Below are 16,639 nucleotides of genomic sequence, written 5' to 3' on the forward strand. Positions count from 1 at the left end.
GGTGTGGGGTCAGATCTCAGTGGCGCCGTGTCCCCATGACCCTTCACTTTCCCATGGCTTCCCTCATCCACATTTCTCTTGTGCCCTTTTTTCACCTGGAAACATTCTCTAACACCCTAAAATGCGAAAACAAGACACTCCACCCGTTCACCCATGAGCTGTAAAACAGCCACCTGCTGTGTATACCCCGCGCTGTGCTGGGTGGGCGCTGTGTTCCCCAGAGAGAACAGACAGGACCCTCCGTTTCCCTGGGACTTAGTAGATGCAGAGTCCAGAAGTCATAACGAAGAACAGAGGTCAAGGAAGGGAATGGTTCCAATGGTCGGGGTCTGGGGGAGCAGCGGCACGTGGTCAGACAGCCCACAGCGTTCGGTGGCTCCCGTCTCAGGAGCAGGAGCAGAGGGGGTCCGGCGTGGCTGCTGCTCCAGGTGAGGGCAACGGGGACCTTACCCTCCCTGTGACCCCGAGCTACTTCGCAAAGAGCTCTGAGCTGCAGCGTTGAGAAAGGGCCGTGGGACGAGAGCAGAGGTAGAGGTACAGGCGGAGGAGCCCTGGAGTCACGGTTGGGGGAATGGGGACCGCGGGTGGGCAGTGCCCGCAGCAGTTCTGTCCACAGCACACTGAAAGGGTAGGTGACATCCAAGGGCAGAGGCTGCAGGGCCTGGCTTGGGCTCAGACGGGCTTCCTGCCGCCCATTCATTCCCGCCTCCTGGAGCTTCCCATCCTGCTAACTGGCCTGGCCCTCCAATTCCTCACGCCTCCACCACCAGCCACCACCACCCCAAATGCTGCCAAAGGGCCAAATCCAGACACCTCAGAGCTCACGACCCCTTCTGGTGGCATTCAGCACAGGAAGCACAGGTGCACGATCTCTGGAGGCTCTGCTCTGCCTCCCGCGCCTCAGACTTGCCAACCCCTCAGGTGACATTGTTCCCAGGAGCCCATGCTGGCCCCACTGCCTTTCAAGACCAAATCCATCAGACACCGAGGCTTCACCCGGCCCCACCGCTGACCCCAGGTGGCTCACTCAGGCTCTGATTGCTCGGTATAGGTGACGTAGGACAGAGGCTCTGGAATTGGGAGGAACCTGTACTTCCCCTCTGATGTCGAAGAGTAGATCAGACCTTCTGCATGAGCAGCCCTCAGATGATACGTGACTCGGGTAGCTTTCACTTTAAAAACTTCGCTAGCTTTTTTTTTTTTTTTTTTTTTTTTTTTGGACTCTGCAAACCAGAATTCCTGGCATAAGTTTCTCAAACATCTAATGACCGAAATAGATCAAATTGTTTCCCAACCTCTCCTCTCCCCATCAAGAAGTCCTACTGCCTCTCAACCAATATTCCAGCTGTGAGAACAGCCACTGACTTTAACATCCATGTGGGTCACTGCTGCCCCAAGAGGTCAGAAAAATGCAAAGAAGCCAGAGAAGGGAGCAAATGCCTTCCAGCCATAGAGTAAGGTGGGCCCTTGGGGGCGCCAAGCGCTTACTGCACCAGGCGGTAGGGGAAGGTGAAGTTGTCAGCCGTTCAACTGCTTTCACCGTCCCTTTTGGGTCTTCGCACCATTATACATCTGCAGCCACCTCCCTTAGCCTGCCTTTAGCTGTGTTCAGCTTCTGGAGAGCAGCCGCTTCAGGGAGAATTGGACCTATAGGACCTGCCACGCAGCACCCCCACCGCCTGAGTGCAGCAGACATGGCATTTCCCGGCATGCACTCAGTGTATTTCTTGTGATGCTCAGGTGAAAATCTCCCCAAACCATCTGGAGAACGGTGGACTTCCCACAATGAACGTCTGCATCTTCTGTGTACAGAACACCATCCGGGAGGCTCTGAGTTTGTGCATCTGACGTCTTATTATTTAAGGGTCTGTGTTCTAGGCAATGCAGTAAAGCGGGTGAAGCGAGCCTTCTGCCTGGGATGGCTTCAGACGGCCCGGAACTTGCTTCCTCCACCCTCCCTCTCTGGGTGGAAGGAGCGCTGTTTTCCCCGCGCACAGCCTGGTGCCCACTGAGGAAGTGTACATTCTGCTCCTCAGGCCACGTCTCTGAAGGTCGGCTTGGCCTCCTTCCTTCCTCAGCAGCCGACTGCCACCCATCCTGGAAGACCGCCAGTCATCACTTCCTCTAAGAGACCTTGCCTCCTCCACTTCCCCTCCTCCTGGACTGGATTTAGTGCCCTCCTGTGCACTCATTGCCACCATTCAGCAAATAAAAGTAAAGAGGGATGTCTTATTTGCTTGGTGCTGGGCACTTCAAGGTGCTGAACAGAGGCTCCTGGCTGGCTCAGTCGGTAGAGCACATGACTTTTTTTTTTTTTTTTAATGTTTGTTTATTTTTGAGAGAGAGACAGAGTGTAAGCGGGGGAGGGGCAGAGAGAGAGGGAGACACAGAATCCAAAGCAGGCTCCAGGCTCTGAGCTGTCAGCACGGAGCCCGATGTGGGGCTTGAACTCACGGACCACGAGATCATGACCTGAGCCGAAGTCAGGTCCTTAACCGACTGAGCCACCCAGGCGCCCTGAGCATGTGATTCTTAATCTCAGGGTCCTGAGTTCAAGTCCCACATTGGACATGGAGCCTACTTAAAATAAAACAAAGTACTGAATAAAGAAATACTTCTGAATGAATCTCCAGCTTGTGTGTTTGCTCCTTGAGGACAACTATCATATTTTACTCACCTTTCTAGCTCGGGCATCATGCAAGCACACAGCAGCTGCCCAATAAATACGATTGTTTGACAAATACTGTACCTATTATATACACATCCAGCCCCTAACACCTCAGGAATCACAATATGAATGCCTTGGATAAGTTAATTTGTACATGAGTAGAAAGGATTGAGGTCAGGGAAGGGGCTTTTCGGCCTAACGTTGAACAAAAATCACTGGGGGAAAAACACGATCACTGCACTGGAAGGGTCCTGTCCAAAAACTTCGACCCGGAGAGAGGATCAAAGACCCAGATAGAGGAGCTGAAATTATAAAAGAGGAGAGCGGCGCCTGGGTGGCTCAGTCAGTTAAACATCGATCCGACTGTGGCTCAGGTCATGATCTCTTAGGTCGTCAGTTTGAGCCCCGCTTTGGGTGAGCCCTGCTTCTCTCTCTCTTTCTCTGTTCCTCATGGGATTCTCTCTCTCCCTCTCTCTTTGTCCCTCACTCACTTGTACCCTCTCTCTCAAAAAAAAAAAAAAAAAAAACCTGTTAGGAGAAAACAGAGGAATAATCTTTATAACTTTGCATTAGTTAATAGTGTTTTAGGTATGACACCCAAAGTACAAATGCCAAAAGAAAAAATAGGGAGAGTGGATTTACTCATATCGTGGTGTATATGAGTGCTTCGTTCCTTTTTATGTCCAAATAATATTCCATTGTGTGGATATACTACATTTTATTTATCCATTCACCACTTGGTGGACACTTGGGTTATTTCTCCTTTGGGGCTATTTATTGTGAATAATGCTGCCATGAACATTTATGTATCCGTTTTGTATGGAACTATGTTTTTTATTTATTGTTGAGAGAGAGAGAGAGCGAGCGGTGGGGGGGGGGGGGCGCAGGCAGAGAGAAGGGGACAGAGGATCCGAAGCGGGCTCCATGCTGACAGCAGAGAGCCCGATGTGGGGCTTGAACCCACGAACCACATGACCTGAGTCAAAGTAAAACGCGTAATTGACTGGGCCACCTAGGTGCCCCATTTATTTCTTTTTTTAATGTTTGTTTATTTTGTGTGTGTGAGAGAGAGAGAGTCAGGGGGAGGGACAGAGAGAGAAGGAGAGAGAGAATCCCAAGCAGGCTCTGCACTGTCAGCACAGAGCCCGATGTGGGACTCGAACCCACGAACTGTGAGATCATGACCTGAGCCAAAATCAAGAGCTGGACCCTTAACTGAGCCTCCCAGGCTCCCCTGGAACCTATATTTTCAATTCTCTTGGGTTATGTACCTAGGAGCAGAATTGCTGAGCCTTCTCTTTACTCTTTGAGGAATTGCCAAACACTGTTGCAACATTTTACATTCTCACCAGCAACGTGTGAGGGTTCCAGCTCTGTCTCGTATCACGAACTCTTATTAGTGTTTGTCTTTTTGGCGACAGCTATCCTGGTGACTGTGAAACGGTGTCTTATTGTGGTTTTGGTTTGCATTTCCCTGATTACTAACAGGTGCTGAGTATCTTTTCTTGTGCTTATTGGTCATTTGTGTATCTTCTTTGGAGAAATGTCTGTTGAAATCCTTCACCCATTTTTATTTTTATTATTTTTTGTTTTTTTATTATTTTTTGAATATGACATTTATTGTCAGACTGGTTTCCATACAACACCCAGTGCTCATCCCAACAGGTGCCCTCCTCAATGCCCATCACCCCCTTTCCCCTCCCTCCCAGCCCCCATCAACCCTCAGTTTCTTCTCAGTATTTAAGAGTCTATTATGGTCTGCCTCCTTCTCTCTCTGTAACTTCTGCTTCCCCCTGCCACTCCCCCCTGGTCTTCTGTTAAGTTTCTCAGGATCCGCATAAGAGTGAAAACATATGGTATCTGTCTTTCTCTGCCTGACTTATTTCACTTAGCATCACACTCTCCAGTTCCATCCACGTTGCTGCAAATGGCCATATTTCATTCTTTCTCATTGCCAAGCAGTATTCCATCGTGTATATAAACCACAACTTCTTTATCCATTCATCCATTTTTATTTTTTAAAAATGTTTATTTTTGAAAGAGAGAGAGCATGAGAGGAGGAGGGGCAGAGAGAGGGGGACAGAGAATTCCAAGAAGCCTCTGTGTTGATAGCAGACAGCCTGATGCAGGGCTTGAACTCACAAGCTGCGAGATCATGACCTGAGCCAAAGTCGGATGCTTAACCGACTGAGCCACCAAGGTGCCCTGGCTTTCACCCATTTTTAATTTGGATTATTAACTTTTTTATTATTGAATTGTAAGAACTCTTTGCATATTCTAGATGTAAGCACTTTATCAAATATGTGACTTGGAAATATTTTCTCCCATTCTGTAGATTGTCTTTTCATTTGGAAAGTGTCGTTTTTCAGTACAAAATATTTTTTAATTTTGAAAACATAGGCCCACACAAAAACAGATACACAAATGTTCATGGCAGCATTATTGACAATAGCCCCAAAGTAGAAATAACCCAAATGTCCACCACGTGATGAAGGGATAAACCAAAGGCTGTATGCCCATGCAACGGAATACTATTTGGCCATAAAAAGGAATGAAGTATTTACAATATGAGTAAATTACAATTACTCATATTTACAATATGAGTAAATCTTTTTAAAAGCTATTTATTCACTGGGTTGCTTGTTTATTTAGGAAACTCTATGCCCAGAATGGGGCTTGAACTCACAAACTCGAGATCAAGAGTCACATGTTCTACCGACTGAGCCAGCCAGGTGCCCAGGAGTAAATCTTGAGAACATTATATTAAGTGAAAGAAGCCATTTGCAAAAGATCACATATTGCGAATTCTATTGCTACGAAATGTCCAGAACAGGCAGACCTATGGAGACAGAAAGTAGATTCCTGGTTGCTTAGGACTGGGGCCAAGAGAGGCAATGAGGAGTGACCATTAATGGGTACAGGGTTTCTTTTAAAAGAACAAAAAGGTTCTAAAATTACCTTGTAGGGGTCCCTGGGTGGCTCAGCTGAAAGAGTGTTTGACTCTTGATCTTGGGGTCATGGATTTGAGCCCCATATTAGGTGTGGAGATTACTTAAAAACTAAAAAAGTTGTGTAAAAAAGTGTTACAATCAGGGGCACCTGGGTGACTTGGCTGAGCATCCGACTCTTAATTTCAGCTCAGGTCATGATCTCGTGGTTCATGGGATCAAGCCCTGCATTGCAGTGTCAGCGCGGAGCCTGCTTGGGATTCTCTCCCTCCCTCCCTCTCTCTCTCTCTCTCTCACTAAGTAAATAAACTTAAAAAAAAAAAAAAGAATCAGGGACTTCCGTGAGTGTGGGAAGAGCCAAAAGAGCAGAGGTAATGGAAGCTATCTGCAAGAGCAAAGAAGCTCATGCTAAAGACCTCAGCCTGAAGCACCAAGGTGGGCGGGTCTCAAGATTCTCCAAGAAGCTTGTACAGACCATCTCAGAATTCAGTGACGAAGGGGCTCGTGCTCCAGGAAGCCAGTGTGGATCTCTTGTTTACCCACGTACTTGACTGTGACTGATTCACCTCCATCTTCCAAACCTCCTACAACTTTCTCTCTCTGGCTGGCTCTATCCCAAAACCCTAAGGGAAAGGGGATTCTGGAAAATAGAGTTCTCAGCCTTAAAAATGAATGGTGGTGGCGCCGGGTTAACCACAACCAGCCCAGCACAGTCTACCCCTGGGTCAGCTCAGCTTTGCATCCAAACACCTCCTTTTCAACATTTAACTTCCAAGTAAAGGTATTCGGAGCACCATGCTTTCCCATTGTATGATTCAGCTATCCTTCCGACAGCCGAACCGAAAGAAACCCAAAGTTCCCCCTTACCCATCTCTGAATAAAGGTGCCTTTGTTTCCTGATTCGGATTCTGCTATCCTGTAGCCTAATATTGAGTTACAGAAATAGCCATGATTTATACATTAATACTTCCTGGTAGCATGAGAATGAGAGAGGAGAAAAAGACAAGTATGAGGTACAGAAGTCCATATCAAAGTAAGACACAGGACATCTTTGGCCACAACTGTGCTCGCGGCTGTGATTGGTCACATGACAAGATGAGTGTTCTTCCACCACCCTTTCTCTTTGTCCCCAGCAAGCACCTCAGCCAGTCATATTTGGGGGGGGGGCGGGTAATCTGGTGGGGTGACCTAGATCTTTATCCTTGGAAACAAATTTTTTTAATGTTTATTTATTTTTGGGAGAGAGAGCACGGGAGAAAGCGCACATGCGCTCAGCGGGGGAGGGGCACCGAGAGGAGGACAGAGGACCCAAAGTGACTCTGCGCTGACAGCAGAGAGCCCGAGAGCCTGAGAGCCCGATGTGGGGCTCAAACTCACGAGCCACGAGAACATGACCTGAACCGAAGTTAGATGCTCAACCCACTGAACCACCCAGGGGCCCCTTTATTCTGGAAGTTTTTGTGCTTTAAATGGTTCTGCCTGTTTTATTATTTATTTGCTTGTTTTTATAAATTCAGTGTTTTCTGAAATATACTTTTTTAAAATATATAATTTATTGTCAAATTGGTTTCCATACAACACCCAGTGCTCATCCCAACAGGTGCCCTCCTCAATGCCCATCACCCACTTTCCCCTCTCCTCCACCCCCATCAATCCTCAGTTTGTTGTTGCTGTTTTTAAAATTTTTTTACATTGTATTTATTTTTGATAGAGAGACAATGCACAAGTGGGGGACGGGCAGAGAGAGACGGAGACACAGAATCCGAAGCAGGCTTCAGGCTCCAAGCTGTCAGCACAGAGCCCGACGTGGGGCTCGAACTCACAAACCACGAGATCATGACCTGAGCCCAAGTCCGACACGTAACTGAGCCACCCAGGCGCCGCTGTTCTCAGTTTTTAAGTCTCTTATGGTTTGCCTCCTTCCCTCTCTGCGACCTTTTTTTTCCCCTTCCCCTCCCCACTGTCTTCTGTTAAGTTTCTCAGGATCCACATATGAGTGAAAACATACGGTATCTGTGTTTCTCTGTATGACTTGTTTCAGTTAGCATAACACTCTCCAGTTCCATCCACGTTGCTACAAAAGGCCAGATTTCATTCTTTCTCGTTGCCAAGTAATATTCCATTGTATATATAAACCACATCTTCTTTATCCATTCGTCAGTTGATGGACATTTGGGCTCTTTCCGTAATTTGGGTACTGTTGAAAGTGCGGCTATAAACACTGGGGTACGAGTGCCCCTATGCATCAGCACTCCTGTATCCCTTGGGTAAATTCCTAGCAGTGCTTATTTATTTTGCGCGCACGAGAGAGAGAGTGTGCAGGCTCCCAGCGCAGAGCCCAATGAGGGACTAGAACCCCTGAACCGAAAGATCATGACCTGAGCCAAAACCAAGAATCGGACGCTTAACCGACTGAGCCACCCAGTCGCCCCTTAGTCCTGCCTGTTTTAGGTTGCTATAGTTTTCCGTCAGTTTTACCACAGCATGTGGGAGCCCTACGTAAGATTACCAAGAGAATCTCCTGGGTTCCAGGTGTTCCTCCTTGCCCCCATTCTGGAGTAGCAAACCGATTTACGCTTGATAATCAAGCCCAGCCACCCAACCAGTACAGCAACCCCCTTTCTGCCTGACAAAGTCACCAGGTGGCAGTGTCAGCTTCCTGTTCAGTGGAACCAGCGTGTCCCTTGCCACCTGTGGCAACCAAGCAAGACCTCTAAGCCAGCAGAACCCGAAGCTGCGGGGGTGGGAAGTTGAAACTTTACTGGTAGGTCATTAGAATAGTAACAGTGAAACAAGCTCCTCCCACTTCTACCCCTTGATTCCTGAAGTCTTTGGATATCTTTGCCTCGGGGAAAGAAACTTCACTACACGTTAGTGGCTGCTTCAGAGCACGTCCCGCATCTCCCGGGACATTAGGGACGTTACGCTAGCTCCACCAAGTGACTTCACCCAGCTGACGCCAGAAGCAAATCTTCAAAAGGCCATTCCGCCATCCTTCAGGGTGATGGGAAATACAGCAGGACCGGTGAGTTCCAGACAGAGGCACTGACAACATCATGCTTTCGCGAGCCCACGGCCACACTTCGCTTGCTGTAAAATGAGGCAAAACCAAAACTAAAGATGTAGGATTACAAATATAAATAAGAGAGGAGCTAAGAATAATAATGGGACTGTATTAGAATGTGGGATTGGTGATAGAAGTGAGTTAAACCCTCACTCATTAGAACAGGAAAGGAAGCCGGTGGGTGTGGCTCATTTTGGTAAATCAAGAAATAGTAAAGGTGCCCGGGTGGCTCAGTCGGTTAAGTGGCTGACTCTTGATTTCAGCTCAGCTCATGATCTCACAGTTCATGAGATCGAGCCCCACATTGGGCTCTGTGCCGACAGCATAGAGCCTGCTTAGGATTCTCTCTCTCTCTCTCTCTCTCTCTCTCTCAAAATAAATAAACTTAAAAAAATCGTAGCAAAAGCACATCACCGAAAGCTATGGAGGTAACTACTGGAAAAAAGAGCCCCAGATATGTAGTATTCATGTCTGGGGCGTTGTGAATAGTGGCAGTGAAGAGACTGAAATCTTCCTGTAACAGTAGATTTTAAAAGATCTTCATTATCTCTTAATTTTATTAAAGGAGTATATACATTTAAAAGGAAAAATGATAAAATGAATATCCATCTGACTTGCCTGTCTCTTAAGGAAAGTATTCTTTTCCTATTATTTTTACATTTTTTAATGTTTATTTTGAGAGAGAGAGCACGCAAGCACCAGTCGGGGAGGGGCAGAGAGAAGGAGAGACAGAATCCCAAGTAGGCTCCACTCCATCAGCACAGAGCCCCATGTGGGGCTCACACTCACTAACTGCAAGATCATGACCTGAACTGAGATCAAGAGTCGTCAGACACTTAACCGACTGAGCCACCCAGGCACTATGGGAAAGTATTCTAGAAAACATCATCCATTCTACTCAATGTTTCGTATCCAAGCCACCAAAATGCTCAATCCCTCCATATGGGTCCCAAAGAAATTTGTTTCTGAAGAATGTACATATTTCCTTTGTGAGAGAATGAAAACTCTATTCCACAATGACTTTTCCTTTTGCCTTAATTGTCAAAAGACTGTAATGTTAAACAGTCAACTGTGATGTTGCTTCAGTAAGAAGTGATTTTTCTCAGGTTCCTGACACCATTTTTTTTTTCTTAAATTTATTCATTTTTGAGAGCATGAGCAGGGGAGGGGCAGAGAGAGAGGGAGACACAGAATCTGAAGCAGGCTCCAGGCTCTGAGCTGTCAGCACAGAGCCCGACGCGGGGCTCGAACTCACGAACTGCAAGACCGTGACCTGAGCCGAAGTCGGATGCTCAACTGACTGAGCCACCCAGGCGCCCCTGTTACTGTTTTCTATTCATTGCTCTTTGTTTCTCTTTTTGTCTTCCACTCTTTTCCCACCTTGTCTGGCTTTAACTCAGACTTTTTTTTTTTTTTTAAGTTTGTTTATTTTTAAGTAATCTCTACGTGGGGCTTGAGCTCCCAATCCCAACAAGATTAGGAGTTGCATGCTCTTCTGACTGAGCCAGCCAGGCACCCCTGTAACTGAACCTTTTATATTATCCCATTTCTCTCTTCTCTTAGCATATCAATTATACTTTTGATTTAAAATTATTTTAAGTGTTTGCCCTTGAGTATACACTTACAGTGAATCCAAGTTCTCTTTAGAATAACACCATAGCACCTCACGGGAGTGCAAGGCCTTAGAATATTTCTGATTTCTCCCTCCCATCTCTGATAACATTGCTGTCATTCACTTATTGATAAGCTATAATTACCAAATGCATTGTTGCTATGATGATTATTATTTTTTGCTATGGTTATTTTAAACAAACTGCTTTCTGTAAGATTAATTAAGAATATGACGGGGCGCCTGGGTGGCTTAGTCGGTTAAACATCCAACTCTGGATTTTGGCTCAGGTCATGATCTCACGGTTTGTGAGTTTGAGCCCCACATGGGGCTCTGCGCTGACAGTGCAGAACCTGCTTGGGATTCTCTCCCTCCCCCTCTCTCTGCCCCTCCTGCACTTTTCTCTCCCTCTCTCTCAAAATAGATAAATAAACTTAAAAACAAGAATATGAAAAAGAAGGGGTGCCTGGCTGATTCAGTCGGTGGAGCATGTGACTCTTTATCTTGGGGTTGTGAGTTCGAGCCCCACAATTTTTTTTAAGTTTTAAGAATATGAAACAGCAATTTTTTTTTACCGTCATTTATTCCTTCTCTAATGCTCTTTTCTTAATGTAGATCTTAGTGTCTGACCTATGTCATTTTTCTTCTTTCTGAAGAATTTCTTTTAACATTTCTCACAAAGCAGGGCTACTGGCAACGAAGTTCCTCAATGTTTGTTTGTCTGAGAAGGTCTTTATTATTTCTTCTTTACTTTTGGAGGAAAATGTAGCTAGATACAGTACTCTAAGTTTGTGGCTTTTTTCTTTCAACATGAATATCTTTCTTCACTCTCTTGCTTGCGTGGTTTCTGAGGAGAAATCCGATGTGATTCTATCTTTACTTCTTACTATGAAAGCTCTTTTTCTTTTTTCTCCTCTGGTTTCTCTCCAGATTTTCTCTTTGTCTTTAATTTTCTCCAGTGAGAATGTGATATGCCCAGGAGGAGATTTTGTGTGTGTGTTTCTCCTGCCTGGTGTTCCCTGAGCTTCCTGGATCTGTGGTTTGTTGTCTTTCGTTAATTTTTGAAATTATCAGTCGTTATTGCTGTAAATATTTTTTGTTCCTTTCTCTCTTCTCCTTCCGGTCTTCTCACTCTACATATGTTACACCTTTTGAAACAGTCACAGGATTTGTGGATATTCTGTTCTGTAATTTTCATTCATCCTTCTCTTCATATTTCAGTTTTGGAAGTTTCTCTTGACGTAGCTTCAAGCTCATTGATTCTTTCCTTGGCCTCGCCCAGTCGGCCGATAAGCCCATCAAAGGCATTCTTCACTTGTGTTACAGCGTTCTTGATTTCACACATTTCCTTTACCTTCTTAGAGTTTACATCTCTTTGCTTACGTTATCCATCAATTCTTTCATATTGTCCACTTTTTCCATTAGAGCCATTAGCATAGTCATCATAGTTGTTTAAAATTCCCAATCTGATGGGGCGCCTGGGTGGCTCAGTCAGTTGAAGTCTGACTGTTGATTACAGCTCAGGTCATGATTCCAGGGTCATGGGATCAAGCCCTGTGTCAGGCTCCTCGCTAAGCATGGAGCCTGGTTAAGATCCTCTCTTTCTCCTTCTGCCCCTCTCCCCTGCTTGCACTCTCTTTCTCTCTTTAAAATAAAAAATAAAATAAAATAAGATGTGAAAAAATAAAAATTTCAATTCAATAATTCCAACATCTCTCCAGATCCAAGTCTAGCTCTGATGCTTGTTCTGTCTCTTCAAACTATGTGGGTTTGTTTGTTTTCTTTTTTTTGTCTTTTAGTATATCTTGTAATTTTTTTTAGGTTTATTTATTTTGAGAGAGAGCGAGCCAGCTGGGGAGGGGCAGACAGAGAGAGAGAGAGAGAGGATCCAAAGGAGGCTCTGCACTGACAGCAGAGAGCCCAGTGTGGGGCTTGAACTCATGGACTGTGAGATCATGGCTTGAGCCGAAGTTGGACACTTGACTGGCTGAGCCACCCAGGCACCTCATAGTATGCCTTGTATTTTTTGTTGAAATTTGGATATGATGTGCTGTGAAGAAGCAACTGAGGTAAACAGGCCTGTAGCATGAGATTTTGTTTATCTTGCCAGGGTTTAGTCCATGTTTATTGCTTGTTGCAGCCATAGGTGTCAGAGGCAAAATATTCCTCCGGTGCCCTCAATTTGTCTTCCTTGTTGTCTTTGGGTTTTCCTAGAAACGCATTATTATTATTATTATTATTATTATTATTATTTTTAAAGTAGACTTCATGCCCAGCATGGGACCCAATGTAGGGCTTCAACTCATGAACCTGAGATCAAGACCCAAGCTGAGATCAAGAGTCAGATGCTTAACCAACTTAGCCACACAGATGCCCCTAGACACTTCTTACATTAGTTCTGAGCTGGGCAATTCTTTTGCTTGTATCCCATTTTTACACAGGCCCCCACTGATGTGGTGGAAAGGTGTGGAGAGAGGGGAAGGGTAGAAGCAGCTAGACTTAGGTATTTCTTTTCCTCCAGGTCTGTTAGGCTCTATTAAAATCCCAGCCGGTTTGGCATTTGGGGCTGTCTTAGTTTGTTTTGAGGGAAATCCCTGAAGAACAGAAAGCTCTGGGCAACACTTCAAAATGGCTGCTTCACCCTCTTCCTGTTGGGACCACAGGGGATTTTTTCCATCTTTCTTCCTCATGAGAATCTGGTAGGGCTCCTGGAGGTTAAACTCACAAAGGTGCGGGGCCCCTTAAGATTGGACCTCTGCCCCCTGAACTCTTTAACCCTTGTCTACACTGGCCACACCAGCAATTCATCAATTACAGTTTAGCTTTTCCTCCCCTGGTAGTGGTTCAGACAGAGATTGATGCTCCAGTGGGTTGTGATTCTCTGTCTCTCCAATTTGGGGGCAGCCGTTTGTCCTGTGATCTCAGTTCTCTGATGGATCTAAGAAGAGTTCATTGATTTTTCAGCTTGTCAGCGGCTTTCTCTTTTGTGCGGATGGCAGTGATGATTGCCAAGGCTGGACCAGGAAACCAGAAATCCAGGTACATTTGTAGTTGTAGGATTTCCTTTTTTTTTCCCTTTCATTTTTAACGCTTTATCAATCATTTAAAATTTTTTCTATGATTCCCCTCACTATGGCCATCTTTTTCTGTAGGTTTTAATCATATTCATTATAAAATACTTTTCTGTAACTTTTCTTATCTAGTATTATTTGCAGATCTATTTCCATTGACTGAATCTGGACTTTTTTTCTCGTGACTCAGTCACATTTGTCTGTTTCTTGGCATGTCTGGTATTTTTTATTGTATATCAGACATCATGGATGACAGGACACAGAGACTCTGGGTTCTGTTATAATTCTCTGAAGAGTGTTGAGTTTTGTTCTCCAGGGGGTTGAATTATTGGAATGTCACCAAAACCTTGTGGAGGCTGGGCTTTTAAGTTTTATGAGGGTGGGTATTTTCTGATTTTGCCCTTAGTTCTAAGGCAAATCTCTTATTTCTAGAACATAGTCTTTATTACCAAGGTGTGATCCTTTTGGGGGTTAAAAGAAAAACTGAGGCGTTTACCAAGCTCCTCTGTCAGACTCCAAATTCTGTCTCCCCTGGAGCTAGCAGCAAATGAATCTCTTCTCAGCTTTTGGCCTTCCAGCTCTTTCTCTTTCCCTGGAATCCCTGGAATTCTGTGGGCAGTTCAGGCCAGCCACATATTTGAAGTTTATTGCTTTCAACTCCTCACTTGCAGAGGCTCCAAACTTCACTGTGTTGCCCCCTCAGTTTCCAGCTGCACTGTCCTTCCCAAACTCCATCCTCTGCCTTCTGCAGCCAATAGGACTGTGGCTTCCTGTTTGAGGTCTGGCTGACCAGAAGAGAGAGCTCAGGGAAAAAGCAGCTCTTCTTTTTAAAAATAGTTTTATTTATTTATTTTGAGAGAAAGAGAGCATGCAAGCGGAGGAGGAGCAGAGAGAGAGAGGAGAGAGGGAGAGAGAGAGAGACAGACAGGAAGAGAGAGAGACCCAATCAGGCTCCTTGCTCTCAGCGCAGAGCTTGACACGGGTCTCCATCTCACAGTTGTGACTTGAGCCAGACTCAAGAGTTGGGTACTTAACCAACTGAACCACCCAGGCGCCCCAAGCAGCTCTTCTTTCAAGAGCTGCCTTCGTCCACTTTGCTTTTTGTTCTTCTCCGTTGTTTCCAGGTGGCTGTTTCATATATTCTGTCCACATTTCATAAAGCAGAAAGTCCTCTACCTTTGGATTTTTGAATATGTAATCCATATCATCTATTCCAGAAGCGAACTATTAAAATAAACAAGCATAGACAATTGGACAGTAAGACCTATGTAAAGGCGGACGATTATCTGACCTTAATTCAGAGGATGCCTTTCAAAGTCAGGGTGTACGAGCTCAGGCAAACTTGACGCAGGCCCCACCCCCACCAGCAGCGTGGTCTCTCGGGCATCACAGACGACGCCCCGCCGCACGCCCCGCCCCCCTCGCCCGCGCGCGCCCGTGTCCATGGCGACGCGGCACCAGGCCGGGGCAGTGGAGCCACCAAGTGGGAGTGCAGCGACGGCAGAGGCGGCGGCAGCGGCGACATGAGGGCGGGGGTGGCGGCGGCCGGGCAGCGGCCCCCCAGCTCGGGGATCCCGGGCTCCCGGGGCACGTCGCGCCTGCGCCCGCCCGCCATCCTCCAGCCCGCGCAGCACAGCACGCAGGTTGGGCTCATCGAGGCGCAGAAGCGGGTCGTGGACCTGGAGAAGAGCCTGCAGTTCCTGCAGCAGCAGCACTCGGAGACACTGGTCAAGCTCCACGAGGAGATCGAGCACCTCAAGCGGGAGAACAAGGGTGAGTCCGGGCGCCGCGGCCGCGAGTGAGGCGTCTTCCGCGGCTGGGGCCCGAGGGAGAGGCTGACCTGCCGCTCCCGGGTGCCTCCAGTACCGAAACACTCGTGGACTCTAGAACACGAGGTTTAGAAACCCTTAAACAGGGCATAAGGAGGACACAGGGCAGCAAGCCCCAGCCCGGGTCCTGCTACGTGGGTCTCGGACTCCCTGCCCCCTCCGCACCCCTGCCTCCTCCGCACCCCCGGGCCCCGAACCTGGGTCTTCGTGGGCGGGGTCGACGGGGCCGCCCCACCATCTGGTGGGGTGGTCTGGCTGTGCAGCGTTTCCCACAGTAAGCCGGGTCGCAGTCTCCTCTCTAGGCAAGTCGGGCCCGCCTGTTCTAAAAAACTTTTATGGAAGTAAAAAGTGCGAGTGTACAGCTCAGTGATTTTCACAAACTAACACACAGATCGAGAGCCGACTTGCCATTCCCATCCAGCCCCTCCTTGGACACCTCCCCCTGCCCCCGCGTCTCCTCAGGGCAGGTCCTTCCTAACTTTGCCCCGCTGGTGGCTCCTCACCGCCATGGGCCAGGCCTGAAGCAGAACTTAAGGCCTATCACGGTGGGACACTGCTGTCCTCTCTCTTCTCCCTTATGCTGTAGTTGGAACTCCTCCCCCCACATTCTTAGCCCTGTCTCAGTTTCTCCCCACCTTTCTCCTGTTGCCTTTACCTGAAGGGCTATTAGATCAAGGGATCACCATGATGTCAGGACTCCCTCCTCCTGACATAAGGAGTCTTGAGTCTCACCCCTGTCCCTCCCTGATGCCCAGGCTGGATGTGGCCAGCCCACGTTCTGGGTGTCGCTCGATCATTGCTCTGACCACATTTGCTCATCCATGACTAGGGGCTCCTGGAGGACTGGGTCATCCTGACTCACTCACCTCTGTTCCCCTGGACCTTGGGGCTCCACCTAGCAGAGGGTGCCCTATAGATGTCATGGGCAGAGGAATGGACTCCTGGCGAGGCTCTCACCCAAGGGCTCTGGCTCGGGGAACAGCTAGAGGCATTGCTGGCCCTAAGACACCCAGGGTAAAGGCTTGGCCCATGGGGCAGTGTGTGAGGTCTCTCAGGGGCTCAGCGGGGAGTGCACAGGGCAAGCCAAAACCTCTCCTCCCCAAATGGCTGCAGTTTCAAAAATGACCAGAGCACATGCTTGCTTTCAGATCTCCATTACAAGCTAATAATGAATCATCAGAAGCCAAAGGAAGGTAAGACTGAGGCCCTTGGGTGCCTGATGGGAAATTACTTCTGTCAGGAATAGCCCCTCCAGAGTGCTTGTGTCTACCCAGCTAGCTGCACTGGCCCATGTACTATCCCAGTGGGGAGGAATCCTGGGGGACCTGGACAGACACCACTGCCCCCCCACCCCCTGACGCCATGGTGGGGGTGACTGTGCATCCCAAGCACAGCAGGTGGGGCTGTCGGGGGATCCCAAGGCCTGAAGTCTGCAGTAAGGAAGCAGGAA

The 16,639-nt window shown here is 47.4% G+C and overlaps 1 protein-coding gene and 1 long non-coding RNA gene across 2 annotated transcripts; one reads left to right on the forward strand and one right to left on the reverse strand.

The window, feature by feature from the left end:
- Positions 1-8,351: 8,351 nt before the first annotated feature.
- LOC123383621 lies at positions 8,352-14,794 on the reverse strand. Its single transcript, XR_006593528.1, has 2 exons — positions 14,652-14,794; positions 8,352-8,706 (listed from the first exon to the last, which is right to left on the reverse strand). It is a non-coding gene; the product is annotated as an uncharacterized LOC123383621 (long non-coding RNA).
- An 89-nt stretch (positions 14,795-14,883) lies between these two features.
- On the forward strand, positions 14,884-16,531 carry LOC123383620 (coiled-coil domain-containing protein 74A-like). Its single transcript, XM_045051582.1, has 2 exons — positions 14,884-15,133; positions 16,338-16,531. Exons 1-2 carry the CDS (start codon positions 14,884-14,886, stop codon positions 16,433-16,435), a joined length of 348 nt encoding a protein of 115 aa, XP_044907517.1. The 3' UTR covers positions 16,436-16,531.
- Positions 16,532-16,639: the final 108 nt, after the last annotated feature.

The sequence above is a fragment of the Felis catus genome, assembly GCF_018350175.1.
Source record: "Felis catus isolate Fca126 chromosome D3 unlocalized genomic scaffold, F.catus_Fca126_mat1.0 chrD3_random_Un_scaffold_83, whole genome shotgun sequence".
Taxonomy (NCBI): domain Eukaryota; kingdom Metazoa; phylum Chordata; class Mammalia; order Carnivora; family Felidae; genus Felis; species Felis catus.

Coding starts and splice junctions, on each gene's coding strand:
- LOC123383620 (XM_045051582.1), top strand. CDS start 14,884: ATGAGGGCGGGGGTGGCGGCGGCCGGGCAGCGGCCCCCCAGCTCGGGG. Junction 15,134..16,337: donor CCTCAAGCGGGAGAACAAGG/GTGAGTCCGGGC, acceptor GCTTGCTTTCAG/ATCTCCATTACAAGCTAATA.